Source organism: Nanorana parkeri, unplaced genomic scaffold (genome assembly GCF_000935625.1).
Source record: "Nanorana parkeri isolate BGI_ZX_2015 unplaced genomic scaffold, ASM93562v1 scaffold21, whole genome shotgun sequence".
Classification (NCBI taxonomy): domain Eukaryota; kingdom Metazoa; phylum Chordata; class Amphibia; order Anura; family Dicroglossidae; genus Nanorana; species Nanorana parkeri.
Window position 1 is genome coordinate 54,617 of NW_017306289.1, and position 16,636 is coordinate 71,252.

The window sequence follows — 16,636 nt, forward strand, 5'->3', positions numbered from 1 at the left end:
AAAATATCATTTGCATCAGCTAAAAAGAAAAACAAAATTGTTTTAAACATTAAAAAATGAAGAAAATATATTTAGAGATGTTTTAATTTTTTTCATAGATGTGTTTAAAATGTTGCTGATAGGCACCATGGTAAATAGCCATTGTGACATAAAACATGGTTAATCATAGGGGTATAGTAATCAAACAGTAATTGCAGAAAAAAAGAACTTCACAATATAAAAAGGATGTTTTTCTTCTTTTTTCCTTGTTTAGGAGTATTCTTACAAGGATACACATAATATGTCTATAAATAGTGTTCTTTCAAAATGAGTCTTCTTTGTAAACATAGGAGTTTGTTTCACTTTTTCCAAAGTGAATGTATCTTCACATTTCCCAGCTTAAGTGTTTGTGTCATATTTTCAAAAAGTTACAGCTTTTTATGTAACGTCTATACCACTTATAAAAAGATAAACATGGCTTTTATTTTGAAACGATCAGATAGGTTATTTTTTAATAAAAAATGTACTTCATTTTATATATACATTTTTAATTTTTTTTAATAAAAGGGTGCAACGGTACCTTTCTTTAATTTTTTATAAGTACAATATAACTCAGTGATATTTTTTCAGTGTCATTTTTCTATGCCAAATATAGATTTTTACTATATAAGAATTTATAAGCATTGTCTTGTGGTAAAAATTAGTTAGGCATCAGTAGTAACATTTCACAATTAAACTCTTTAAATAGAGTCCTTTTTTCTTGCTCAGTCGACCACAAACATTATTCCTGTGAGGAGAAAAAAAAGTCTTTTGTATCCTTCAGCTTTGTTTGTCAGACTGATTCAGATAAAGGCAGTCTTCACAATGCAGAGTCTTTATAGGTAAAGATATCCAACCCAGTATACAAGGTTAAATAACAAGAATGATGTTGGAAAAAACACTCTGGAGTACGAGTCCAATTCTAGAAGGTCTATATGTACCCGACCTCTTCTCCATGAGCCAGATTTACATTCATCATAGCAACAAAAGAAGCTTTGACAGTCTTTACCATCTAGACACTCATAAACGCACGCCTCCTCAAATTCCTGCCAGTACATGGTATTGTTCAAAGTGATGACAGTCGGAGGAGGTCTCATATCCAGGAATGAATAATTCTGAGGAAATAAAAGGAAAAGACCAATATTAAGTAGTTATATGTCACCATTAGCCACATACTAGATTGATGGAATTACACCTAGCACTATACTTGTCACTGACCTATCCATAGTATGTTTGTACAGTACACTAAAACAATAATGGCTTTTGCAGCTAAACATATAAAAGATATGAGTTTATTTAAATTAACAAACAATTGGTAGTTTACAGTGGTTTAGTTTTTATTAAAAAGGATTATTTTTAAGGAAGAACAAAGAGTCACAATGAACAGTTGATGGTCTATAACAACCACCTATATTTTACTTTATATTAGTAAGTATTTACAACAATGAAAGCTGATCACTGCATAGTTGTTACGAGCTGCTGCAGTTATTTACTGATATTAATTTATTAAAATAAGCCTACCTGTCTAGATTGGTTGAGAATTAGCTACATATACTGTATTTGTACTATTGTTATTCATTTCCTTTTTCTACAGTATTGGATTTCATTTGGCACTCTTATTGCCCACTGAAATCGTGCTCATAATCTTTATTAATTACAATGAAATTCATTTGTACATTTATAACTTTAAGGCTGGATAAACACGAGAAAGATGAGATTCTGGCCCTTTATAAAGGGCTATATTTTAAATTTAAAAGAGAACTATGGGGTAGTTGTTTTTCCCCATAGTTCTCTTAAGGGTCACGGGCGGACATATATATACTAGCATCCTCCCGTGACCCAAAGCTCGGTATATTGCGAGCTACAGCTTGCGATATATTGAGACCGCCACAGCCAGGACAGATCCCGACATTACATGACATGTGCACCCATTCTAAAAAGATCATCCAATATGCACATTTATTTTTACAATGACAGTTTTGGTAAAATGCATAATTTTTATAATGTGGCAAATATTATAAGATCCTCTTTTTGCTAAATCCACATTGGACACAGATTTGTGACACCTCAATTTCCGATTCAATTTTCTGGATTGATTCCTACATATTTGTATTCACCAGTCAGTTTTAGAAATAAAGTAAATGTTGCCGAATATTGCAGGCAAATCCTGCTTTACCAATCCTTATTGAACCCAAAGCCCTGTTACATTGAAGCTATTGGCTCTGTATTAGAATCCTGCTAGAGAATTGTTTTCATAAGTTTTCCACTACTAAACACTGTATTGAAAGGCTAACTAGGGTGTGACCAAATAAGATCTAGTGTGTGTATGTGTCACTATGGTGTAGTAGGGACAGTTGATTGTAATATCTTTCAAAGGCAGTGACTAATGTGAATGGCCAATGTATTCTGTAGAGAGCTGCATAATATGTTGGTGCTATAAAAATGTGGGGAAAAAATACAATATGGGACCTTTTTCATCTGATATGCACTCAAGGTTATCTAGAGACTTTGAAGTGTTAACAAGAGTTTCCAGTTTATCTCTCCTTATCTTTGTTTTAGAAGTAAGATTCAATTGTCCAAACTATCAGACTACTGGTATTACTATTGCAAGCTTTCTAGTGTCACCTGAAGTGTTTTTGTATTATAAACCGTGAAAATGTCACACCACTGGCCATATTTTCATTTAGTGCTCCACCACCTTAACTCTATCTTCTTCAGTACCATTCTATTCATTAGGTTACATTTTAAGGCAGGTGTGAAAAAATGCTGTTACATAAGAATGCTTTTAGAAATAAAAGTGTTATTAGTTTATTTTTTATCAATAACAAAATGAAAAATAAATGAATAGAAGAGAAATCCAAATCAAATCAATATTTGGTGTCATTATCCTTTGCCTTCATCAGTCTAGAGCACCAGCTGACGTTTTTCTATGGTCATAAGGCCAAAATGCCATACCTCCACAGTAGAAACAAGGTGACTCAGATATGCATCAAAACATAGGGACAGGGGTGCCGAAAAATGTCAGCAGGTGCTCTGGACTGATGAGTCAAAATGTTAAATATTTGGCTGTAGCAGGAATCAGTTTGTTTGCCGAAAGGCTGGAGAGCGGTACAATAATGAGTGTCTGCAGCAACAGTGAAGCATGGTGGAGGTTCCTTGCAAGTCTGGGACTTCTTTTTTGCCAATGGAGTGGGAGATTTGGTCAGGATCAAAGGTGTCCTCAATGCATTCTGCAGCAGGACAACAACCCCAAACTTACAGCCGATGTCATTAAGAACTATCTTCAGTGTAAAAAAGAACAAGGAGTCCTAGAAGTGATGGTTTGGCCCTCACAGTACCCTGATCTAAACATAATCGAGTCTGCCTGGGATTAAATGAAGAGAAAGAAGGATTTGAGGCAGCCTACATCCACAGAAGATCTGTGCTTAGTTCTCCAAGATGTTTGGAACAGCCCACCTGCTGGGTTCCTTCAAAAGCTTTGTGCAAGTGTACCTAGAAGAATTGATGTTGTTTTGAAGGCAAAGGGTGGTTACACCAAATATTGATTTGGATTTCTCTTCTGTTCATTTACTTTCCATTTTGTTAATTGATAAAAATAAACTATTAACACGTTTATTTCTGAAAGCATTCTCACTTTACAGCATTTTTTTACACCTGCCTAACACTTTTGCACAATACTGTATTTTTCAAGTTTCAAATGTACGTGAATGGGAAAAAAAAGTGTCAGGATGTATATTTTACTCAAAGGTAAGGCTAGTACTTGTTTTCCTTCACCACTATTATCATAAACCTAAAATCCCTGCTGTTTGCTGCTGAAGGTCCCTACTCAAAGCGTGGTTCCATTTGTGCAGTCATATTGGGATAACATGTTCTTTATATTTGATGATATACAATATGATCCCGTTCACAATGCATAAATGTAAAAACAAAATAATAGAAATTGCTGCTTACATTTTTAAGTGCTTTTTACCTGCTTAAAAATTCTACCTAGCTCCCCTCCCATGTAATGTTAAGGACGGGGCTGTGGGAAGCTATATTTTCTCTAATTAACCCTGTCTGTACTGTGCAGGAAGATTTTATTGTCTGTTCTAGACTAGGTTTAAACACAGTCTGTACTAACAAAGGGTTAAAGACTTCTACATAGGGGGGGCGTGGCCAGCCATGGTGGTGTGAGGACGTGCAGCCAGGAGCTCTGCTATACCGGGACTCTCCTATGGTACATATTCAGCCTTCTACCACCCTTTTTCCCCCTATGCCCGACGATCGGGACTCTGGGGCTGCTGCTTCTGCTTCCTCCTCCCGGGACATTGCCTCCTACTTCACGCGGCACCCACGCGACAGCCCGCCAGACGCACCCACCGCGCTAGGCCGCGAGATGCCGCCGAAAGTCGCGCCGGCGAAGAAGGCCGGGACGGATCCTCCACTGCCTCTGACGCCAGCCCAGAGCCTCCGCTCACTCTTGGCGGGGGAGCGGGAAGACGGAGACAAATATGTCCACACCTGGTCCCCCTGGATTATGTATAGGAACTCAGTGGGGTTCAAAACAACACTTACGCCTTAAAAAGTTCCTACCCACCACAGTCACTAGATGGCTCGGCAGGGGGTGGGGGGCTATTGTCCTAATGTCCCCTTCCTCATCCCTTCCCTCCTCTATGCCCAGCTGGTCTTCCCCCCCTCACTCCCCCTTCTTTCTTTCTTTCTTTCTTATCCCTCGATGGACCCCTCTCACTGGCATCTCCTTCCCCCTACCCCCCATCTTAGGTACAGGATACTGAATACCCAACTGATGAGCGTTACTACCTACACCACATGCTGTACCCGCTAGCGTGGTATCCCCTTGCCCTGTGCACATGCCCCGTGTCGGGATGTACTGGGCAGAAATACCACAGACGACCCTGGGCCTAAACCAACATACGGTATGTCTTTTATACGTTGTACTACAAGTGCCATCACTGGTCTTGCCGAACCATAACCGCTCAGATACTGTTGACTATTCTGCTGCTAATGTTCACTGGCCTATTGGCCTATAGTCTATTGCCTTACACATGTACTTTCTGTATTTTGTCAAAACCCCATGTTTATGTTTATTTTTATTAAGGTGAACTTGTTACTTTGCCTTTTTGTACTAAACTCTTAAACTTGAATAAACTCAGATTGAACTAAAGACTTCTACATATTGTCTGTTAATGAGATGAAGCTCAGTGTGTCCTCCAGTTCGACCCTCTACTTTTAATTTCAAGCTGCTCAGAGTAGTTTGGAATCTGCAAAAAGGTCTTCACCAAAGTAACATCTTAACATATTTAAAAAATATATTTTTAGGAATGCTTTGTGAATATGAACAAATAACAAACATATAGTATTTTTTTTTTTTTACATTTGCCTGCAAAAGTGGAACTACAGTTTAAGATTTTAAATAGATGGACATTGAAATGGGGTATCTAGTACACATAGCTGGCATTTTCCAGAAGAATCTGACTTGTGGATATTGAAAATGCCTCGAGACTTTCAGCTGTAATATACACCCTAGCCAACTATTGCTATAGCCCTTATTCCAGGGGAGGACTGGGAACATTTGGCCTGGGTGGGAAATACAATCAACTAGCCCTTTTATAGTAAGTAAACAAAGTGTGCTGCAGTGGTCGATGGCCATAGCAAAAGGAGGGTGTTGTTTTAGTGAACATGGTTCAATTTAACATACATTTTCACATACATATACTAAAAAGAGAGATTCCAAGGGATGAATTGCAAGCATTGAACTACTTTGGTCCTGACCAAGATGACTTCTGCTCTTTGAAAGTGATACAGACTCACCTAAATGAAATGCCATGCCATTATCACAATTAATCTGTCAGCTTTCTTTAATAAATAATGATTGATTTTCTTTGCAGCTCTTGGCATTCAGTTTTATATTATGTCAGAGCCACAATGGAAATAGATAATGGAAGCCATGCCTTTGGTAGGCTCTGTGATCACAGATCTGAACATTAAGCAGAAAGCTATAAAATGGCCAGGAGTTGTCACTGTGGGTCCTGTTCTGATTGAGGTCTGAATGGATTAATATCTCCAGTAAGGTCCTCTAGCTCAACACATATTCCTAGTTCTGTCCTGCGGAGCAAATTCCCCCCACCCCCCCCAGCCCAGTTTCCTTAAATGCTTCACTTTCATATAAGAAATGCAAAACACTGAAGTGCACTGTTCATTCAGCACTTCTGCATATCTTTCATTTACCTGTACCTTCCCATTAGAATTCATTGCAAGTATTCTATTTGCCCAGAATTATAAAGCCTGCAGCTCACTAAACCTTTTTAGTAGCTACATCACTAACTTCTAAAAGAAAATCGAGTGAATAAAAATAAACATAAAGCACAAAGAAATAAACGAATACTATACATTTTAATGCTTAAAAATACTTTAAATCATTCATTAGGCAAGTATAGCTAGCACAGAGGAATAGCACAAGAGACACAGAGGTACTACCTTTATTTAACATGCGTTGAGTGAACAAAGCTAGAAAATCTTAAGGAGTAGCACAAACTACAGTAAGTATATTGACCAAATCACCTTAATAGGTTTTATTGCATAACAGAAGAAGTGGTAATTGCATATGTACAATACATCTAAAGAAAGCATCTCCAAATTCCTGGTAAATAATTCATAAAGATGAAGTAAACGTGATTTATTTATTAGAACCTCAGGCTTAAAACAATTGAGGAGATACATAACTGTCTACTTAAGGAATAAGTGCTGCACTTTTATAAATATTTTACCAGTTACTCAGATATTTTGTTTAAATTGTTGGGACTTTCTGTAGCATAACAATTAATTATGATCCCTTGTAGAGTGCAAGGCAAATTGGCATAAGGTTCAGACAAGAACATAATATTAATAAACCTTTAGATCTATATGGTTGCTTTTTTTTAAAATATAGCCTTACATATATTTCACTTTCAAGAATAGAAATATGAGAACTGCCATCGCTGACTTGTTTTTAAACATGAGAGCTTAGGGAAGGTCATTTTTATACTTGTTTTGCTATTTAGTTAGTCAATGACCCAGAAAAAATATGGGAGGTTAGGAGACCTTATTTTATTGGCAACATCCTTGTTTCACATGGAGTACTGAAACAAGGACATGAATGGCAGCCATGAAGCTTGCACATTTTTATATTAAGCATCTGGCAATGGTAGTGCCTTTATTTTTATCCTGCCAGGTTGCTTCTAATTTAAGTCTGGCTGTAATATGGCAGCCAGACATTTAGTGACAATTGTCTATTCTGAAAAAACTTTTTTTATGTGATGTATATCTTCACATATTTTACATAACACATATAGCTGTGAACTGCACTGATGTGTAATAGCAGTGCCTACAAGACAAACATTTTCAACCAGTTGTAAGACTTTTCCTTTGAAAGAATTGGCATAAGGATATTTGCTGTGAGTGTTCATACTCTAAACATAGACTCCTTGAAATCCAAGACTGTGAACATTTCTTGTTTTGAGAAACAAGTATGTAGTTTTAGTGCATACCTTTCCATTTGTATAGGTGGCTAATTATCCCAGAAAATGCTAAGGGTCCATGACAACGTGCTTTGGGTTGTGTCAATGAGCTTGATTTGATGATAGTTTGAGATGTTTCTGAGATCATTCATTATTTATTTATCGATAGGTGCAATTAACCTGCTTTTGGCCTCCCATTACAACCTAAATCATGTCCTTATCCAGGGGTGCAGCCTGCATGGCCAGGAAAGGGAGGGGGTCAGACAAGGTCCTCATCCCCACATCCTGTCCCCTAAAAGGGACGTATGGTCCTACAGGGGGGACTTATTAGAATAGGATGCACCCTTTAGGTTAAGGGGGTCCACAGATATATAGACCCCCCATTTGAATAAGTTCCCTTTTACAAAGAACCCCTTGATACTTACAGTATTTGCAAAAAAGGAAATAGTAAAATCACACACATCTTCTGATATAGAAAAGAAAAATAAACAATGTTCCCTGATGTAAACCCAATGTCAAATTACTTCATCCAGTGATGTAGATCCACATCAGTTATAATGTACAAAGTCTGATAATGTAGACTGGCCACCACAAAGACGTGCTGCGATGAAGATGCTACACCCTTGCTTCTTCAATTGCAGATGACATCTCCCCACCACTGCTGGAATGTAAATAGCAACAGGTATCCTACGTGACATCATTAACCGAATACGATCATGACCATATTTAATCAACAGCATTAGCCAGTTTTCATGCTGCTGCTGTATACATTCTGGCAGCACCTGTCATTTGTGACAGGAGCAGCAGCGGGAGAAGATTGTCAGGTGTGGCATGTTGTGGTGATGGGTCAAAATCATCATGTGGCGTTCACTATGATTGGTATGGATCTACAGTACATTGCTGGATGGTGCGATTGACGTTGGACTTACATTATGAGACTTTAAAAAAATATTAAAAAAATACTTCACTACTAATAATTACTATGTACCTCTTACTTATTCATGTGTGGGGTGGATATCTGGGGACCCCATTATTCTAAAGGGAGCTTACAATAAGTTCCCCCTGAAGACCCCCACATTCCTTTTGGGAGACATGATGCTGGAATGGGGCCCTTGTCACACAGGGATAAGGTGCCTTGCAAGTGCGGAGGATTGGCAGCCCCCCTCCCAATGTTGAGGGCCATTTAGCCCCCCCTTTCCAGGCCTTTCTTTTCTTAAAAGGGACAATACACTATGTGTATTGTCCCTTTTAAGGGAAAAAAACAACAAAAAGGTCCCTCCAAATATTCATAAAATGCCCTAATCCAGGCATGCAATCTGGGTGACCAGGAAAGAGGATAAGCAACCATTCATGCCTCTCTCTTGAACCATACCAGGCCACATGCCTTCAACATTGGGATGCTACCTTGTAAGAGGGGTTAGCTAAGCCCTCTTTGCAAGGGCCCTTGTCACCATGTTGACGAGGACAAGGGCCTCATCCCAACATCCTGTCCCCAAAATGAATTTAGGGATCTACACTGTGGACTTATCAGATTCTGGAAGCCCCCATTGGAATAAGGGAGCCCCCAGATATCTGCCCCCCAGCTCGAACGAGTACGTTATTCATCAAGTATTCAGACCCACTTCACTTTTTTCATTTTTTTTTACTTTGCAGCCTGATACTACAGTTGTTTAAATTATTTTTTTTCCTCTTGGTAATCTACACTCAGTACCCCATACTGACAAAGTGAAAACAGAATTTTAGAAATGTTTGCATATGTATGAGAAAGGAAAAACATGAAATATCCTGCATCAATCACCTCATCCAGCAATGTAGATACATGCCAATCATGATGAGCTATGCTTGACAAATGTTGACCTTTCCCTCACAAGGACCTGATAACATGATGATGCAGCTGCACTGCTCCTCAGGTCACAAATTATCATGTCCATATTTGGTCAAGCATTTCACCCAAGATCGCCACTGGATCGTTTACAATGTCAGAGGTTGTGGGGATTTGTGATTTAGAGATGCTAGATATTATACCAATAATTGACAGACTTCTGGCTACATTCTGGCAGGAGGGCGAACTGTGAAAATATGGCCAGTTTGCTGAACTCAACAAAAAGCTCATCCCTAATAAGCACATATTTTGAATGAATATTATATTTTAATGTTCAAACATTTTTATAAGATGTAACATTCATATTTTTATATGCGTGCTGTCTTAATGCAATGCATACTAACAGGTACTTTAGAATATGCGCATTGACACACCACACCAGACTAGAAAGGGGCCTCATATTCTCTGAAAGTACTGCTGGTGATACACATCTAAACACAATCAAAGATGTAGAGGATTCGACACATGTAAGTGGCTGTAAAGTCATATTTATATAAAGAATAGTTGAAATATTGACATTTCAGTTCACATTCCCCTGAGGTTTTAAAAAAAAATCTATTCATACAGCCTTTATTAGCATTTGACTTGATAGGTTCCCTGTACATATTAGTGACAGAGGTCTTTAAACTCGAAATCAAATCCAAAGAAAATATTATAAGGCAGCAAAGCGATAATGTCTTACCGATTTTTTCTTCTTTTTACATCTCGGCTTTTTGCAACTTGAATAGTAATTAAGTGCTGCATACTCCATCAATGCCGCAAATACGAACAAGAAACAAACAGTCACAAATAGGTCCATGGCAGTGACATAGGAAACTCGTGGTAAAGACTTTCTTGCTATGGTGCTCAGGGTTGTCATTGTCAGTACTGTAGTGATACCTGGAAGTGAAAATACATGCTTTCAGTTTATACTACTTTACATCAGATTTATAAGGCAAAATGTTTCTTAATTTTTCAATGAACTTTGTGATCATAAATTAAAATGAATCATTAGAATAATAAAAGCTGTAGGAGCTTTTTCAAAATAAAATAGTAATGTGGAAGCATATCATAATTGCCATTTGCAAGAACTTTGGTGATTCACAATTGATAACATAGGGCTGCATTCTTCACTGTGGTGAATAACATAATTCTTAGAACAAAGCTATTAAATTGAATCTAATGTGCACAGGTATGCAGTATTCTAGCAAATAGTATTCAAAGTGTATCCATTAACTGTACACAGAGTGAGTTGTATGCTTCCTGCCCCATAGGTCAGCTGTCTTGTGAAGCTCTACCCTTTTGTTCAAAATTAACTGTACTAGTATCATACTAACAAAATCAGATGTCATAGCCACACAAGTCATATTGAGTATGGAGGTAGAGAGGTTAAAAAGGACAGATTGGCCACTCAGATCTGGTGGCTGCTTTGTGGTGTGTTACTGCATGAGTGGTAATATGTTCTGCATTGAGGCATTCTGTTAATTCCAAATGGGCTGCCCATGCACCAAAATACAGGTTAAAATGCATCTGCAGCTTGTTGACAGGTCACGACATGATACAGTATATGGGTGGCTCTGCTGCCCTTGATCATTGTCAGCATTGGGTATGCTGGACTGTGCCTGGACTGTTAGTGAAGGGGAGTACCTAAATTAACTGCCTTCCAGTTGGTGATCAGTGTCACCTTATTACCTGCCAAAGCAGAATTGCCCTGCTGTGTTATGAAAACATTTTTGTCAAAGAGCAAATAGGCAAATAGACTGCTATACTGACTGAGCCTTTTATACTTGATCGTTCAAAAAATGAAAATGCTAAAATATAGCTAATGCATTCTGACCACAGTCACTCTAGTTATAAAAAGGTGCAAACTACTTGAGTCATGAACAGTATAAACATATTTGTTAATAATCACTTACAGTTATATATAAATAAATCCATACAAATTATACAAATATTTCCAGCATCACTGGAATTTTGAGGAGTTGCAACTTCTGAAAAAATTATAATATTCCAAAAATAAATGTCATTAAACCTGCTAAAATAATTGACTTAGTAAAAGGTTCTCATAGCAAAAGATTTTGTTATGCTGATCTAATACACTACTTCACAGAAACCATTCCAGTATCCCTTCTATTTTCTTGGGTTTAATAGATAATTTTTATTCCAAAATTCCATTCAAATCCAATAGCAAACCAATTTAAAACAAGAGCTGCAAAACTGTTTTTCCTATCAACGAAAGTTGACCTTGTAAAAAGCTTTATATTTTTTACTTTTATAGTCCAATATAAAATTGAATAAAACAAACATAAATGTGGAATCATATAAGGATTTGTTTTTATCTAAATAGCCATAGCTATTCAATAGCTACAGCTTACTTTACTATATTTTAATTTTACAAAAATATTTTCAGTAATATGGGAAGGTCTTAACATTTTACAAAATTGTTACCATAACCTACTGACCTTTCTGCAATACATCTGAATTACAAATAGTGCTTAGAATTAGATGGGCTTTGACAGCAATTAAAACTGTATGTATAGCCAAAACTTTTTTTGGGGGATACAGAAGGGTGGGATAAAAGGGAAGCGTAAAAACTAGGGATGCACTGATACTATTTATTTTGGTATCAAGTATGAGTACCGCTATTTATATTTCGGGAGTTGCTGATACCGAGTACCGATACTGGTACTTCCGCTATTCTGGAGCCAGCTTCATGGCCAATCAGGAAGTCAGGCAGTGTGTTATTCTTGATTTCCCGTGAAGGCGGCTCCATGCTGTTTGGCCAGCTCGATGAAGATTGGCCGGGAAGCTGGCTCCATGTTCCCTCGCGGCACTGCCGGTCAGAGGAAATCTCCCTCTGACCGTAAGTTTCGGTATCGGGGGTAAGTATCAGAGCATTTTGGTGAGTATGAGTGGAGGGGGACCCCACACTTTTTTTCACATTTAAAAACAACCTAACTTCATCCAAATAGATCAAAATTCTGAAAACGAAAACCAAATATAGATGTCCCAAATGTCCCCCCACACAGCTGAGTGAGGATCTCTAATAAGGAAACAGTAGGGAAACGCTACAAAATTAGGTCTATATGCTTTTGGCTTGCAGTTTTCACTATTATAGGTATTTATATAGAGCGCCGACAATTTACACAGCACTTTACATACTGAACATTCACATCAGTCCCTGCCCTCAAGGAGCTTAAAATTTAAGGTACCTATCTCACATGCATACAGGGCTGATTTAGACAGTAGACAATTAACCTTCCAGCATGTCTTTGGAGTGTGGGAGGAAACTGAAGTACTCAAAGGAAACCCACGCAAGCCGAGGGAGAACATGCAAACTCCATGCAGATAGTATCTTGACCAGGATTTGTACCAGGGACACTCAGTGCTGCAAGGCAGAAGTGCTAACCACTACACCACTGTGCCGCCCACCATCAAGTAATGATGCAGTAGGGAAGGATGAGAACCTCTTTTTAGGTTATATTGTTGGGTGTCCCAGCTGGGTAGAATAACCCTTTCCATTTATCCTGGTAATCATTGGTAACGTGACAGAAAGTAATGGAAATCCAAAATATTATATTAGTCACCAGAACAGGAGATGAGAGAAAATCTTTCAATGGGAACACCTGTTCCAAAGACAATTGTCTAAGTGAGGATTGCCCATCACTTCCAATGGAGATTTCGTCTAACATTCTTCGGCAACTCTAATGCAGGAAATTAAGGAAAATATTCCCAATAGTACACAGACAGTACAAAATACATAAAAAAAAGTGACAGGAGTTTAACTATGCCCTACTCTTTCTAAAAAAATATGTTGTATATCTCTACCACAAAAAATACAGTTCAATCCTGGCAATAAATTATTCTCATACGTTAAGTTAAAAATGTAACAGCACAAGGGGATCAATTTAAAAGTGTGATAACTTTGTAACTATGGTATTCCCTTCCCCATAAAGCCCAGTGCCCACATGATCCTTTTTGTTTAAAAAACCCTATACATACCTTTTTTCTGCAGTCTTCTAGGTGGCCTAGAAATGTCACAGAAACTTCCTCATCTTTCTCAGCAGTGGTAATAAGCAGACATTCGTCCTAGACTAAGTGACGCTTACATAAAGGTGTGTGAGTGCGGCTTAGTCCTGGAGTACTGTAAGCCCAGCCTGTGTAATGACACACCCCCTAGGGGAGTGAGTCAACAACAGGCTGGACTCACAGGAAATAGGCAGAGTGATGTTAGCATCATCATGGCCAAAGTGGACCGGTGGCACTGTGCCGAGAAGTAAACTGAGAACAGCACTGGAGTGTGGAGAGGATAAGAAAAACACAGGCACTTTTGTATTAAATGTAGGAGGAGGAAGAGGACTAAAAAAAATAAAAAAATACACTTGGACTTTTACTTTAAGAGCCCTATTATCAAAGCAGAGAATGGGGCTTACACAAACATTTGCTGGTGGAGAATCAATCACTCCTATTTAAAACACATGCATCTAGATGTGCTCCACCAGAAAATGTTTGAGAAAGTCTCATTTTCTGCTTTATAAACAGAGCCTCTAAAACATTATTTATCATAACAATAATGTTTATTCTATATTATTAACATATTGTGCAAGAAATCACGCAACAGAAACATTTAAAAAGCCAGCACCAAGAATACACTATTAGCTGATCACTAGAACCATTTAGAGGCTGTGATTCATGCTAAATAGTGTGTTCCTAATAACTGACTCACAGAGTTTCCAAACATTTGCAATTGATGGCATTCTTTGCTCTGATGCCACTTACTTCACACTTGTTCAGATTTAATGACTCAGAAAGTTTTCAACCGCTGTAGCAAAATAACAGCCAGGCAACTAACATTACCAGAGGGAAGTTAGCAATGGTACAAAGCAGTTTTCCCGGGATTATAGTATTTTGTGATTTCAGTTTGAGATCCGTGTGCTAGAGTGAAGTACGCAGCAGAATAGGGGTAAAGTGTTGAGAAAAGGGGTTAAAGGGCTCCCTTTAAAAAGTTAGGATACAGGGAAGGCTTGGGGGGCAGAGGTTAAGTATTTTTAAGGACATGTTCTGAATTAAGGGTTGGAGGGAAGGTTAACATAAAAGTTGTAATGTTTTTATATATAGGTTTATAAAAGTGAAAGTTCTCTCAAGGTAAATGCGAATGTTAGTAATACATTTTAATAAGAAATATACATTTATTAATAAAAATATAATTTTAATAACCATAAATGTTAATAATAAATTCTCAATTTATTGCTCCTTGTTCTGTTTAAATAAGACTTCCACACTGCCAATGGTAAAGCTTTGGGAGAGTAGTTACTTCCTTTGATGTGTGATCACCCTCATTCTGACACATCTGGCATATTGAGGTGTGTGCAGTTTGAGATGTGGCTGTGTATCTGGGCTAGTGCAGAATTGCAAACCTTCATCAATGTACAGTCCCTGGATGTTATGTAATTCACACACTACTGCTATGGGAAAAAGGACAGAGAAGCCTCAAGACAACATAGGGGTCTATTCACGAAGCTGCCGAAGGATCTAGCCATAGCTTTGGCCGATCCTTCGGCAAGCTTCGGCCCCAGGACCCCTTCAGTTTAGTAGAACCGAAGGGGTGCTGTACGGGCTATTCACTATAACCTGTACAGCTCCCGAACGTGGCCGAGCGGCTCAGTCGAGCCGAACGTATATGCATAGGCTCGGCTGAGCCGTGCTGAAACCCAAAGCTGGCCGACAGCATGATTCTGACAGCTGGCTGGAGCCAGCCATGATCTTACGGCTGGCTCCGGCCACTTGCAGAGAGATCAGCGTCCCTGGTTAGCAGGTAACTGATCTCCAAACAGCAAACTCTCCCTGGCGCCCCGGGAGTCTCCTGCTCCCGGCCGCCAAGGAGAGATACACTGCTGTGTCTTTTTTTTTCTGTATTCTGACACGTAGCGATGTCAGAATAGAAAAAAAAAATGTTCCCATTGAAATGCATTGCTACATTACTATTGGCTATTTCAATTTGCAATAGCTAAGGGTCCCTGGTTTAAATCCCAGTCAGGGACACTATCTGCAAGGAGTTTGCATGTTCTTCCTGTGCTTGGGTGGGTTACCCCAGGGTAGGTTAATTAGCTCCTTTCTAAATTTGCCCTGTATGTGAGATAGGGACCTTAGATTGTAAGATCCTTGAGGGCAGGGACTGATGTGGATGTGCAACTATGTAAACCAAGGTGTAAATTGTCAACACTATATAAATACCTGTAGGGATGCACCGATACTTTTCAGATACCAGTGCCGATACTTGGCATTTTCATGAAAACTACCAGGGTTGCAGAGGTTGCAGCTGGGACCTAGGTCTAGCGCTCCACCACTGTCCTGAAATCATTAGTCTGTACTGTTTTAGAAAAACTGTCACATGACAATAAACAAATATGTATTAGTACTTGTACTTGTAAGTACTTGGACAAGTATCAGTACTTGTACTTGAAAAAATGGTATTGGTGCATCCTTTTATTTATATTTATAAAAACAAAATGATACATTAAAACAGAGATGCACAAATCCCAGGAGCTCCGTTTGCTCCTTAAAAATGACAGCTGCCTCCTAACTTTTGAGTTTTCCTCTAGTCTAGTCTTGGAACTGGAAAAGTATCTGTACTTGTACCGAGTACGGTACTTGGTATCGGTGCATCCCTAAATACCTGTAATAAATAAGTAATTTTCAGGCCTAAAATTTGCATTTTAATGTGTGCAAAAAAATTTAGAAATATGAGTTATTTTTATAAAATGCATATTATATTGTGAAGTTCAAGGAGAATTACCAGCATTGATAAATACCCTCAGATCTGCTCAAAAGCGGGGAATCCATATAAAAACAGTATTACTTCAAAGGGAAGACTGACATAGTCCACTGACATACACCAAAAAGGTGAAAAATCGCTTCATGGGTACTGTTCAGCATTTGAGACATGCTTTTATAGAATAAGTAAAATTATCTTACCTAACGCTGTTCTTGCTGGCGTGGCATCTTTTTTTATCCAGAATGATACCCAGGATAGCACAACTGTTAATATGCAAGGGATGTATGTTTGAATAGTGAAGTATCCCATTCTTCTACTTAAATCAAAGTATACCGTCATGACAACGTAATCACCTGATAAGATAAATGGAGAACATACTTTAAAAATGCCTATCATGATAAACATAGTGACTCCAAAGCAGAACATTTTTTCAAATAGTTTGCAAAAATTCCAGTGTTCACATTTCTGCAAAAAAACATATATACA

At 38.2% G+C, this 16,636-nt stretch overlaps 1 protein-coding gene across 3 annotated transcripts in view; it reads right to left on the bottom strand.

Moving 5' to 3' along the window:
• Positions 1 to 401: 401 nt before the first annotated feature.
• The window catches only part of GABRG3 (gamma-aminobutyric acid type A receptor gamma3 subunit), a 411,112-nt gene continuing 394,877 nt past the window's right edge, over positions 402 to 16,636 (bottom strand). Inside the window, exons 7-10 of one of the 3 annotated variants that reach the window (XM_018563082.1) lie at positions 16,351 to 16,503; positions 10,079 to 10,275; positions 2,940 to 2,945; positions 402 to 1,133 (exon numbers count right to left, since the gene is read on the bottom strand). In XM_018563082.1, the coding sequence (XP_018418584.1) occupies positions 855 to 1,133; positions 2,940 to 2,945; positions 10,079 to 10,275; positions 16,351 to 16,503 (635 nt within the window). In that variant the 3' untranslated portion in view covers positions 402 to 854. The remainder of the gene's footprint in view (positions 1,134 to 2,939; positions 2,946 to 10,078; positions 10,276 to 16,350; positions 16,504 to 16,636) is intronic. The other 2 variants (XM_018563074.1, XM_018563090.1) reach the window with 2 other exon arrangements.